The 13,664-nt window shown below is 31.0% G+C and overlaps 1 protein-coding gene across 1 annotated transcript; it reads right to left on the bottom strand.

Annotated features, from left to right (window-relative positions):
- Window positions 1-2,103: 2,103 nt before the first annotated feature.
- On the bottom strand, window positions 2,104-7,556 carry LOC137813585 (indole-3-pyruvate monooxygenase YUCCA6). Its single transcript, XM_068615925.2, is given in 5 exon segments — window positions 2,104-2,274; window positions 2,276-2,436; window positions 2,839-2,961; window positions 4,509-4,757; window positions 6,296-7,556. Coding segments are annotated over 5 exon segments (1,290 nt in total). The 5' UTR covers window positions 7,007-7,556; the 3' UTR covers window positions 2,104-2,228.
- Window positions 7,557-13,664: the final 6,108 nt, after the last annotated feature.

Raw genomic sequence — 13,664 nt, 5'->3', positions numbered from 1 at the left:
GTTAGTCTTGACTAATCTTAACTTAAATAAATATAAACCATAAAAATAAATAAGATATCACCAACTAGATAAAAATAACCTTATTATTTTTTATATTTATTTTAATTAATACCGACTAAACTCAAATGACACTAATATAATTAATATCTTTACGTATTAGAAGTATTAATAATTGTTAGTGACAACTTAGAATTAGCTAAGCCTACTCTATTAATGATCAACATCAAGTAAATTCTATTGAAGTCGATAAAATAATTGTTAATCTGATACTAACGAATAATTTTATTTATTAAAGAGACTCTATTATTATAGTTAACATTGACTTAATCAATTAATCAATATATACATTTTATAAAATATAAAATTAAATTTAAAAGCAAATTTATTTTATTTTTTATTTTTAAATTAACTTTTTCCATTATTTAAAATTGATTTAATTCTAATAAAATTGTATTTTGAACCACACTATTATTTAAAAATTAATTTGATATTTTATTTTGATAACACAGTGTAATATTTGAGACCAATCATATATAGATATATTTTAAATTATAAATTTTATTATGTTGTATGTTTGACAATGTATAAAGTAAAACTAATAAATAATTGAAATTTATAATTGTTTACATTCTTCTCTTATGTCAGTAGTACAACCGAACTTAATATATGAAATTATTTATAAAATCGTAAGTCTTAAATATTAATTAAAAAATATTTAATTTATTAAAAATAGATCAAAGATTTAAGGATTAATTAGGACAAAATTAAAGTTTAAAATACTTATTAATTAAAAAAATAATGTTTAATATTCAAATTAGGACACTACTCAAAGTTGAAGTATATTTATATATATATATATATATAGAAGGAGTAAAATTTAAACGTGAATTAATCATAATTTTACTTGGGTGAATTGATATGAACCTACTGAACACTTAATTTAATGATGTTGGTGTGTAAAGGAAACAGTAATAAACGTAAACAACAATTCGTCTGAAATTCCCTGCAAATTTGGCAGTTTTGAAATTCACGTTATTAAATTAGTTTTTATGGAAAAGCCAAATGGTGGTCCTAACTCCTAACTACCCCCACATCAAACCAAAAACATTTGCATAACGAAATTTAATGGAAGGTATAACATGGAACATCATCTAGCACTCCATCACTAACAAACATTTCCTTTCATAATTTTTTTTTATCAACAAAAATAAATAAAATAAAATGATTTATTTTAAGATATCTTAATCCTTAAAAATTATAACAAATTGTTTTATACTTAATGCACCAGACCTTATACGATATTATTCAAAATCATATATTAAAATAAGATACAGAATTTCCAGATACATCATCTCACCTCATGCACAAAATCGAACAACTAAAACATTTCATTTCCTAACTTTCTGTTTATTTATAAAGTTTAAAAAAAAATTAAGAAAACAAAATACCTAAACGAAGCACGCATTCAGGTCTCAAAAGAACACCCAAAAAGCACAAAATGTCATACATTATTCTATATTTAAAAAGTAAAATAAAAATTAATATAAAATATATGTCAACAAAAAATACTGATACGTTAATAACTATACACTATATTATAACTAAAAAACAAATAAATTTAATTAAATAAAATAATTTTAAAATTGTATTAACCCAAAAATTGTAAACTAATCTTTCCATTCACCTTTATCAAATATAATATCTTCTAAGTTAAAACTACAATCATTTATAAGAACACTTGTTCTAGAATTTTTTTCTTCTCTTTTTCTTTGTCACTTTCATTCCCTTGTTCTCTACAAAGTCAAACCTATATATATATAAGAAAAATTACAGTGTATAAGATGTAAAGAGAATCAAAGTTGAAAAAATTTGCACTACCGTTTTCCCCTCTTGGCACTAGAGGAAAAGCCAGAGCTCTGTTCAAGTTCAATTCACATCTCATATTCTCAATTGCACATATGTTGTTGACAAGTGAATTCATCAAAATTAAGATGTGAAGGGAAGTGCAACAAGGAGACAAATGTTCCCACCAATTTCTTTTCTTACTTGGTCCACTTTTGTGTATATGGATTGGAGGAGCACCACTCTTGATACTACTAGCTAGTATAGTTAGCATTGGGATGCCACCACAAAATTCCCCCATCTCAATTCTTAAACTTTAACATCATCATCTTCTCTATAACCTTTAATTTGGCCAAAACCCCATCAAATTGAGCCCAAAGCCATCATCATGCATTTGAATGTGGCACATTAAGTGAGTGGGAAAAAGTGGTTCCAACATCTTTCGATGTGTTCAGCTATTCTCTTGGCATCCATTGATGTACCAAGAAGGCCACGTTTGGTGAAACCAACTGCATACAGTCCATTCTCACCCTTCCATCCATTTGGAAATGGCTTCGTAGGGAACCCATCTTCCTTAGAGAACATATCCCCTTCCTGCACATATGCCATTCCAAATACATATTAGTTTCTTTTCTTTTGTCCTTTATAGACCCTCTTTATTCTCCACTGTTTTCCTAATTCACAACAGTTGAATTTCATACTTTTATGAAAGTTATTAGAAATATGTTTGGATCAATTTTGTCTGCTAGACCCTTGTTTACAAGAGAAAAAAAAAACATTTACTTTTTTTCTCTAAGTTAAAATAATTTATATACTTCTGTTTTAGAAAAACTGAAAAACGTACCCAAATTGCTTTTAATTTATAAAAATATCTATTTTTTCTATGGCAATATCTATAGAACAATTCATCCAACGAAGAAGATTAAAAATAAGTGTTTTAAAATTGGATAAAGTGCCTCTACATTAATATTTGAAAGTAAAAGAATTAAACTATACCTTTAGCCAATAGGGCACATTAGTTTTGTAACCAGTTGCCAAAATGATGGCATCAAAAATCTCTGTCCTTCCATCAACAAATTCAACTGTATAACGTTTTAACCGGTCGATGGCTGGTCGTACCTGCAGCAAGCAATACATTGTGTTGAGTGAGTGGAGCGAGTAGCAGTAGTACTGCATGCACTGTTCACACAAAACGAACAACAATCTAGTGAAAATAATTACGCTCCCCAACAACATCATTCGAATAATAATCATAATTCTTTTCTCCATTTGCTTTTCTAACATTTCACATATTATAAAGAAAACCTTCTGATTTGATTAAAAGCACACACCCATGGAAAATATTGCCAATACAAAAGCAAGGGCGGAAAAAAACATTTTAATGGGATTTATTTCATTTAAACTTGACAATTCAATAAAATAATCAAAAAATTAAATATGTTTTTCTTTTATTACAACACTAAATTAATTTTCTCTCTCTTGTTTAAAACTTAGACTAAGTATTATTAGAATGAAAATATAGAAATTAATCCTTCTGTAATAAAATAATTGTCAGTATTCTTTAAAATTTATTATTGTTTTATTATAGAGTAATATTTATTATAATTATTTTTAATGAGTTAAGTGAAACTTTAAATTAAACTAATTTTATATAAAAAAAATTATTTTAATTATTTTCATATTACCGATAATCTAAAGTTTAGAATAGTTTTGATTGTTTAACCCAAAATTAAAAGAGTGATGGCTAGCAAATGCTAAGGGTTTGTCCTTCACGAAAAGCTAATTACAGTTAAAAGAAATACAATTTGAAAAGGTAAACCATGAATTGCGGTTATGACGGCACCGAAATTAGATCTTATGATATTATATATAAAACAAACTAACTTTCTTGTCATTATTTGAATTCTAATTTCTAAAGAAAGAGAATGGTCGTTAATATACAACCTGGTCTATGTCATAGTTATAGTTCGTGTTTTTTCTGTCCTTAAAACTTGTGTTCGCAATGGTCTTTATATACGTGATTAAAGGGTTAAATTTGAATGACCATGCACAATTAAAAGAATATAAATTAATTTGGTTCTAGGTTTTACAAGTATACACTTATGAAACTAATCCTTCAGAAGTGTCACAAATTAATTACAAAATACAAAGTTGATGGTTTGAAGTATAGAAAGATGTACACTAATAATAAAACAAGTTAATATGCAATTTTGTCCTTTAAAAATGATAAATTTATATAATAATGAAGATTTTACATTAACTAAACTTTTTTTTATAATATAAAATTTTATTTTATAAATAAATTATTTAAAATTTAAATTTAAATTTCACTTCTTAATAATATCAATCTTAATTTTATATTAATGATTCATCACTTAATACTTACCAAGATCAAGCTGAATTTTGTATGGATAATTCATCACTTGAATGAAGCACCACTAGCTATTCCTCCCATGATTCATTTAAAAGTTAAAACACCAAAAGTTACTACAAAGCAACCTAATTAAGACCATGATTATGACTCCAAAAGTCTAGGATTTGCCTACTTCAAGTAAACAAATGTGTAAAAGAGAAAGAAAAAATGCATCTACTTTTATAAACTGAAATACCTCGTTCATTTAACCAAAAAGAAAAGTTGAAATTAATTTGATAAAAAGAGGAAGTACCTTTATATGTCCACTTTTGATCTTGGCAAGGGTACCCACATCAAGCACTGGTGTCTTTCCGGAGAGGTTTTTGAGTTGAAGGGGACCCAGTTTTGGCCGGTCCAATCCGAACCGAGCCGTGTCACCAAGCATGAGCCATGACACTATGAGAAGAAACCGATCCACAAACTCAATTGGAAGCCACTTGAGCAACCACATGGACAACCCAAAAGTTGATTTTCCCAGCATCTCTCGTGGTAAGATATGTACCTTCAAACCCAAAAACAAACAACAATAAAACTCCACCATATCTATCAATTTCTACATCAATTTACTCTATTGTACTAATCCAATGTCAAAATGTACGCAATTCTACATTTTCTTGAATAATGTTTTGTAGACACCAATATTCATCTACACCTTCACAAAAGAAATGTCAAATGAGTGTTTATAGGACTATAGTAGTATCCATATACACTAGGGTTAATCTCTCTGTATTACAAACTGATAAATAGATTAAATTAATAATAAAATATTTGATTATATAAATCAGTTTTATAAAATTAAAACACTCTACAATTCAATAAATATTTGATTACATATTACTTTTGTTTTCTTCTTTTTGTTTTTACTAAAGATATCTTCGAACCAATATTTAAAAACTAATTTTGTAAGAATCATTGAATAGGTTTTATTGTCTTTAAGACGGTATTTTTTATACACATTGTGTAAAATTGAACCTAGGAGTCCTTAATCTATTCATGCATATTAGGGTAGTAAAGTTATGTATTATATAATAAAGTATATGAACCGTGTGGAGAGAGTATCTCAGTGTTTCCCCATCATAACAGCTAAGAATTTTGAGAATTTTATTACGCTGTGAATGGATACAGCTTCACCCCCGAAAAGAAGAGTGGAAGAAAAAAAGGTAGAAAGGAGGAAAACTTTAACCTTGGTAGGCCTTAATTGTTTGCAGGCCATGGTCTCTACATATGTAATGGGAAAAAAGAGTATCTCTTTTGCTACTAAAATCATGGGAAGGAAAAAGGAGGGGTAAAAGCAACTGGTTTTGGAAAATCAGCTTCTTCCATCCCACGCTTGAGAATCCCAAGAAAAGTTAAATCTCACCATTTTTATAATATTTATGGGGAGCTCTCAAAATGAATATATATATCATGGTACTAAAAAACTAAGGTTGATTAGAAAAGCCAAATTTTGAAGAAGGTGGTGTAGTTCACTTGCATATATGTTATGCCTCAGGGTGCCACCCTTTTTCTTTATTTTCTCTTTTCAGAATGAACAGAACAGACTTTGGAATTTCCGCGTTTCTGATGTAGTGAGTAGTGACATGGAATTTCATATCAGAACTTTGAACAGTATATATACCATGTTTTCTATAGCAGAAAGTCAAAATTCTTGTATGAGGCGGCAAAAAAATAAAATGAAAACAAGCAACCTATATTCCAAAATACCACAAAACCCGACAAAAGAACTAGAATCTCAAAGAAGCAAAAACAGGCATCTTGTTGCCACGTTTCATTTAGCCTTTGTTCATGTTAAATCAGTGATTCCAAAACTTGCAAACTTTTAACCAAAACCCACCAAAAAAAACTCAAAATTTAGATACAGTTTTTTAAAATGTTTATTATCTAAATATAACTAGAACTTCATTGTGTGAATCCATGTTACCATAAAGTACACATTTTTATTACATCAGAAACTGTAATTTTGGTTAGAAAACATTAACAAGTATTTTGAAAGAAAGAGAAAAGGTATAATAGTGAAAAAGAGAGAAAGTGTGTTCTTACTGTATCTCTGACCACAAGAGAAGGAGTAGCATTATGGTTGCAAAGATCCAAGCACACTTCCATCCCTGAATTCCCACACCCAACCACCAACACTCTCTTCCCTCTAAACTCTGCCCCACTCTTGTACAGACTTGTGTGCTTTATGGTCCCACCAAAGTCCCCCATTCCCTCAATCCGAGGCACCACTGCCTCTGCATTCTCCCCGGTGGCCACAATCAGCCACCTACACACAAACTCTGTTGCCACCTCCCTCTTGTTAAAACTCCTCACCTTCCATAACCCAAGAGTGGCATCAAACTCGGCATGCCTAACGGTCTCATTGAACCGTGGCCTAATGGCAAACCTCTCAGCATAGCTCTCCAAGTACTCTATGAACTGTTGTTTTGTGGGGTATGTGGGGAATTCACAAGGGAACCCCATCAAGGGGAGTTCACAAAACTGCTTTGGCAAGTGGAGGTGAAGCCTGTCATAGGTCTTGAGTTGCCACAAAGATGCTATGCAGTTGGATCTCTCCAGGATTAGGCTTGGAACTCCTTTCTCTTTCAGGTATGCTGCTGTTGCAAGCCCTGAAGGCCCTGCTCCCACAATCACTGGTCCTGGAACCCACACACATCTCTCACTACTACTACTTTGTGATGAATTATTCATTTTCTCTATCAATAAAGGGTCATGTGCTTGCTTCCCCTCTAACTCTCTCAAGCAATAGTCCATTCAAGAATGCAAAGAACAAGAGCAACAATTCTTTAAACAGATCTATCTCCGGACCTGGAGGGATTAGTACATGACTCTCGGCCGAAAGACACCCAAAAACAAAGTGGATTGATTCTATGTTTCAACACAATTGGGGGGCAAGATTAACCAAAATCAGCAGTGAAAATGAAAGCTCTATGCTGTTTGAGGATTTGGGATGTGATTTGGTGCTTTGCAGGATTGGGATTGTGAACAAGTTCCTTGAATTTTGGAGAGGATTGAGAAGGGTCTTATCCACTATCATGCAAAATGGAAAAAAAAAAGAGAACAAAAAAAAATGAAGAAAAATTCTGTGTTTCGTGTTTGTGTGTGTGAATTGCTCAATGGAAGAGGGTTAAACAGAAGGATGAGCACCAACTACGGGGCAAAATCAGCATTCATCACAGAGAGAGAGAGAATGAGAAGGATATCAGCATTCATCACAGAGAGAGACAGAGAAGGATGGTGATATATTTCTTTTTATGTCTGTGAACACATATATATATATATTCCTATGTTAGTTCAAGAATTTAAATCAGCCAAAGCAATTAAGCAAGTGGTAAAATGAGAAACAACAACACTAGCTGTGGGGACATCACATTATAATTAATATTATTAGTATTTTTTTAACTATATGTTAAATAATAAGCATGTCAATTAATTTACCTGCTGATGAAAAGCTATTTCGTAGCATATATATATATATATATTAATTAAAGTGTTATTTGATTTATGTTCGTCAATACTATGGAAGATTAGGGGTTTGAAACTGTGGGGTTATTACTGAAAATTATTCCTTTGAAGACTTGAGTTGGTTTAAAAATGGAGGTAAAAATAGCAGAAGAGCTGGTAGTGATCATTAGCATCCACAATGTGGTGCAGCTCAACATGGACCTGGTGGAGCATGAAACATCTACATTAGTGGGATATTTATCAAATGGGCTTTAGAATTATTTCGATTAATATTTATATACATTTTATTTGCAGTAATTTTTGTAAGACTTTCGTTCTTTGATGATTATGTTATTAGTAAAAAAGTGTTTATTGATTTTTCCGTCAAATTGGAGTAACAACTTTTACTGGAGTCAAATTTTAATAATTATATATATTTTTCATTTATAAAAATCAAATGTAATGTTTTGCTTAAAGAAACCGAATATAAAATCAATCAAATACAAAAACTTGTTTGTTTATAATTGGTTTCAAATTTTTAAATTGATAATAAAATAAATGAATATGTGCTTTTAGTTTTCTTTATATTTAAATTTTGGTTTAATTTAGTATGAACAAATTCCTTTTACTCTGCATGTACGTACTGACGTGTCATGTGTGGTTGACTACTGGTACAAGATAATTGTAAAATTAATTTATTTAATGACGTATTCATATTTATTTATAATTTTCTGGCAATAACTCTAAGGAGCAAATCTTTAAAGTAGTGGTCAACCACTTTGCAATTAAGTGTTCTTGCTTTGTGAGTTGTGATGTGATTCGATTGTGAACATATGAAGTATAATAAAAAATTGTACAATACAATTATTTTTCTCTCTTGAAAATAAGTTATATATAATGCTATTTTAATCTAAAAATCATATTCCTCCTGAAATGTATGTCAATACATCTATAAGGTGTGAGCAATATTGTGCATGAGTCTATCAAAAACTTAACTAAAAACTAATAAAACAAGAGTATTCCATAAAATTTATTATGAAAATATTTTCTTTTAATGTATAGATGTGTCTAGATGTTTAAATTTTAATATTTTGTTGACGTAATTGCAAAAAAATATGGTTAGAACTGGAGGAAGTGGTTCTCGTTCATGTATAACTCTACTGTGCCATCTAAGTATTTTTTATACTTATTTATAATTAGTATATTTTCTATAATAAATAGGGGTTTTAGTTTAAATTGTACTAATATTGTATTTTTTGTATTTTTCTACGCTAACACTAGTCTATTGTTTTCTTTATATATTTATCTGTAGAAATTCTTTTTGGCTAATTCCTTTTTATATTGGATTCCTTATCTTTACAACTTTAATTTAGATAATTTCAACTTGACTTTTGGAATTGAGAGTTGTTTACATAGTTGATAAAAGAAAGCTAAAAAAGACTTATAGTATAAAATTTCTTTGTAATATAAATCTTCCATGGCCATTTTGGTTTTTATTAGACGGTTATTGCTAGCACCAAAACTAGAAAAACTTGAACCATCAATTTCAACAGTTCCCAGTGTGTTCAGCTATTCTCCTAAAACAATTTTACTTCACCACAAGCTGAAACAATTTCTTGAGACTTCTCAATTCAACTAGCAAAATTCTCAATTTGATAAAAGGATCAATCAAATTCCAGCAGCTGTCCACATTCAAAATTTTGTTGCAGTCCACCAATTCAATCCTGCTGCTCACGCCAATACAGTTAAATAAGCTATACCACTTTAATTTGCAGCACCGAAACAATAAGATGTAGTAGTTAATCAACAAGGATATGAATTCCACTAAGTCTTCAATTTGGATGATGTAATCTGTTTTTAGATTTTAACAAGCACCAGTAGCTGCAACAATGTTCAACACTTGGAAAAAAAAAACATCAAAACACCAAATCAAAGCAACTTTTAACAAATGCTTAATGAAATGTTTAGACCAATTCTAAAATCAGCATTAACACACATCCACAACACCGCTTCCAGCTACCCCTGATACTTCGAATTCACATTCCATTCAACATAGTGGTTTGAAACCAATTCCTGGATGATTTGCACCGCTGTAAAATAAAAATCCTGCACAAAAATAGCTACTACATTGCCACAAAATTTGCACAGCTGTAGAAAACGAAATTTCACTGCATATGAATTCTATCTCAAAATTACAAATATATTGCGTATTGAACTTGCTGGATGCCACGACAAATACAAAAAATTCAAGTTCTAATCACCAAATAACAATTCAAAATGCACAGAACCTGTTCCATGAATTGTTTGAACCACGTCACTTCATTTCTTGCTTCAATTTCAGTTTCCACCTCCTCAGATTTGTAAACTACTGCAGCTTCACCGAACGCCAACTGCTTCAACAATCCAGGACTACTTCATGTGAATTAATTTCGGTGCAACATAAACTTGGAAAACTCAACGAGTTGCACTGAATCATTGATCTCCAATACAGCGTGAATTTCAAACCTCAATGAGTAGCATCAAATAAAAACGAACTTCTCCAATTCAATAAAAGTTGCACTGTGCTTCAGTAGCTGTCTCAGTTTCAGGAATTCACTAATTCAAGAGTAGCTCCTTCACCAACCAAATAGTTCCAGAACAAAAATAGTGGCTCTTCATTTGAAATGCGCTGTTGAATTCAAAATTATCAGCTCAATCTCTTCTTCACCTATTATAATTGCAATCACGTTTACAATTATTTCCGATTCTTGTGCAATTTCATCAATTCAAATAGCTCATAATCACACAAAAATGGATTCGTACACTGAATCAAGGAAGTCATAACAGAAATAGCACGCCAAAAAAAAATTTCTAAGCAATTTTAGAAAACAGAAAACAAACTGCTTTTCGCACCTCTGGAATTGCTATCTACACCTAAGGAGATTTTTCATAAAATTTTCGAAATTGAATTTTGAAAAAGATGATAATGGAAGTCTAACTCTAAAGAAAATTGATAGTGATCTAATAGCAATTTAAGAAGTCAATGAAAATTAAAAACACTCAAGAGCTCTAAATTATGTAAAATTTTGATAAAAATTCAAAAAGCACAACTAATGAAGTTTATGACAATTTTTCACTAAACATGACTCCAGACAAAAATAACTCAATTATAAGAAAATTCAAAAGAATACACCAATATGTACATAAGAACACCTAAAAGCACATACATGAAGGTTCAATTAAGAACGATGAATTTGAACCGAACAAAAAGACAAATACACAGATTCAATCGGTAAATATGTTCAAAAAAATTAAGAAAACATATAAACAATGCGGAAATTAGAAATGTTTTGGAAGAAGAAGCTACTTATCTGTTAAACCTAAGTTGTGATTACCATATGATGGAAAATGACTTTCTATGTGTAGATTTTCTTCTTCTATATTTTGATTTGAATTTTTCAGTAGAAGATGAATGATAGAGGAAGCATGTAAGTGTAGATTTGAGACACGGTTTCAAAGAGGAGATGGAAATTATGAGGTTGAATCTAAGTAAAGTTAGACTAACACTTAGTTTATAGAGTGAGGTTGAATCAACACTACTAGGAGGAGTCTAGAAGTTATTGTAGCAAGAAGATAACTCTAGAGAGAAATTTGTCAAGAAGAGGTGTCTCAAAAATTGGGCAATAATTCTTTACTCAAATCAAAGTTGAAAATACTTGTACAAGAGACTCCTATTTATAGGAGAGGAAATTTGCAACGCAAGCTTCTCAAACCCTAACCCTAACCCAAGCTTGTGAAGCAAGCTAATTAAAACCTCTCAAATGAGAGTGTGACAAGTGTCATCTCCTTATTGGTGCAAATCCTATCCATTGGGAGTGTGACAAATGGCAAAGGTGCTACATGCTCATGTAGGAATCACCTAACTTGGCTTTTAACCTAACTTGGCGCCCAAGCAAGAGTTTATGACCAAGTTGGCGCCTAAAAATCCTCAATAGGATTAGATTTATTTTCCTTAAATTATTTGTGGCCCAAATACAAGGACCAAATAAATACTACTCTACTTGGCCCAAAATACAAGGTCCAAAATATAATTCCTAAACTAGAGGTATAATTTTACAATGCTAAGAAGAAGAAAAAGATTCTTTAATTATGAGTGCACCTTTCCAATAAAGATCCATCTTCTTTTATCTTCTTAGCCAATGATTTTAAGGCTGGATGGTTTCCATCAATGTATCAAATTTGTTGCACTTGCCCATTGTCGTGTCGTTTTACACGTATGCTACCTTAAATATGATTATTTTTATGAGTGGCATCAATTGTCTCATGACGGAGGCCAAGTGGGTTAAGTCACAATTGAATCATCCCTACTATATTCTTAAGTAGAAAGGGTTGTACCCTAACTATTAGCTATAACTTTTGGCTTGGTGGTAAGTGCTCGATCCAACAATCAATTGTTTCATGATGGAGGCCAAATGGATCAAGTCATAAGTGAATCGTGGCGCTTCAGTTGCTATGTTATTAAGTAGAAAAAGTTGCATGCTACCTATTAAAACTGATTCACATGTTAATGCATTGTTTCAACTTTTCAGTTTGGTATTTGGTGCAGTACAGGTTCGTTAAGCAACAAAGCTATGAGGTTTTGTCTCCATCAAACAGGGGGAGATTGTTGAAGATGATTGTTGTCCCTTCAAGATATGTGTTTGATGAAGCCATTTGGGTAAATTTCATTTGTATTTACATTTGCTTTAAGAATGTCTTAGGTATAGTTTAGAGGTTGTTTAAAGTAGGTTTTTTGCTAGGTAACTCACCTCTTAACCCCTGACCATGTGATAAGAGCAAGCACAAGTTTTCTGAAACTGTTTTTCACATGTTTTGCAAAAATATCCTTATTGCATAAAAAATGAATTTGTTCTTTTCAAAATGAATAGATTATTTTCTTAAGTTGATGCCTTGATTAAGTATTTTTGAAAATCATGTTTTGTGCATCAAGTATTTTAACTAATTCTTCATTCCATCAAAACGACTGTGTTTCACTTGTTAAGAAGTTTATGTTATCGTTTTGAAAATAAATCTGTTCATCTGTAAATGAATAGATTCTTTTTAGTCTAGTGCCATGTTTACCTTAAAAGGTCGTTTACGTTTTATCCTTGCACCAGGGTGTTTGACTAAGTCTCCTTCACATAACAAATTCTCTAACTGCCTTTGAAAATAAATCTGTTCATTTTATTTTCAATCTGTTCTTTTTATAACAGCTTTAACTGTTTTTTGAAAATCTGTTATAAGATGTTTTTCTATAAAAGGAGAATTTGTTCCTGCGTTTAAAGGTTGATCATACAATTGAGAAAACAAGTTTTACAACAGAGAACTAAGGATTTTCAGAGAATTAGCATGTGTTCTTGAAAGATTTTCCAAATCACAAAGTGTGCTTGTTCTTGGTTGGTTCTAAGGCTTGGTTAGAGGTGTTGTCACTGTGCGAGCAATCTATTCTACTGGTCTAAGGCAGATTTCTGCATTCTCTATCAGGTGTATTCGTTTCATATTTCAATTTCTTGTAAAGTGTGGTTGTAAACTCTTCTTGATAGTGTTTCTTGAAGAGTGTGTGTGTTGGAATAGTGTTTTTCAGCAAGTGTGCCAAGTTTCTTGTAGGGTTCAAGAACAGTGGCTGTGTAAGTGTGTTTGGTACGTTTGTTTAGTGAATTTCACCTTGGATTAGGTGAGACTGGATGTAGCTCATTTGAGTGAACCAGTATAATTGTTGTGTGTTCAATTTCTCTTCATCCTTGCACTCGGTTTTTGCTTATCTGTTAATCTGTCAGAAATTGAATCTATTCAATTAAAAATAAATCTGTTCTTTTTGGGCTTGTTCATTCTGTTCTTATTTTCTGGAAAATTTGTTTGGTTCTGTTAAGAAGATATATGAACTGTTGAATACAACTGGAACAATTTTGATTGTGAAAGGTTACCCAATTGATTGTCAAGCTAGTAATTG

This window comes from Phaseolus vulgaris, chromosome 1, assembly GCF_051622355.1.
Source record: "Phaseolus vulgaris cultivar YP4 chromosome 1, ASM5162235v1, whole genome shotgun sequence".
NCBI lineage: Eukaryota > Viridiplantae > Streptophyta > Magnoliopsida > Fabales > Fabaceae > Phaseolus > Phaseolus vulgaris.
The sequence above is the reverse complement of the archived record's forward strand: the minus strand, read 5'-3'. Positions and strand labels throughout refer to the sequence as shown.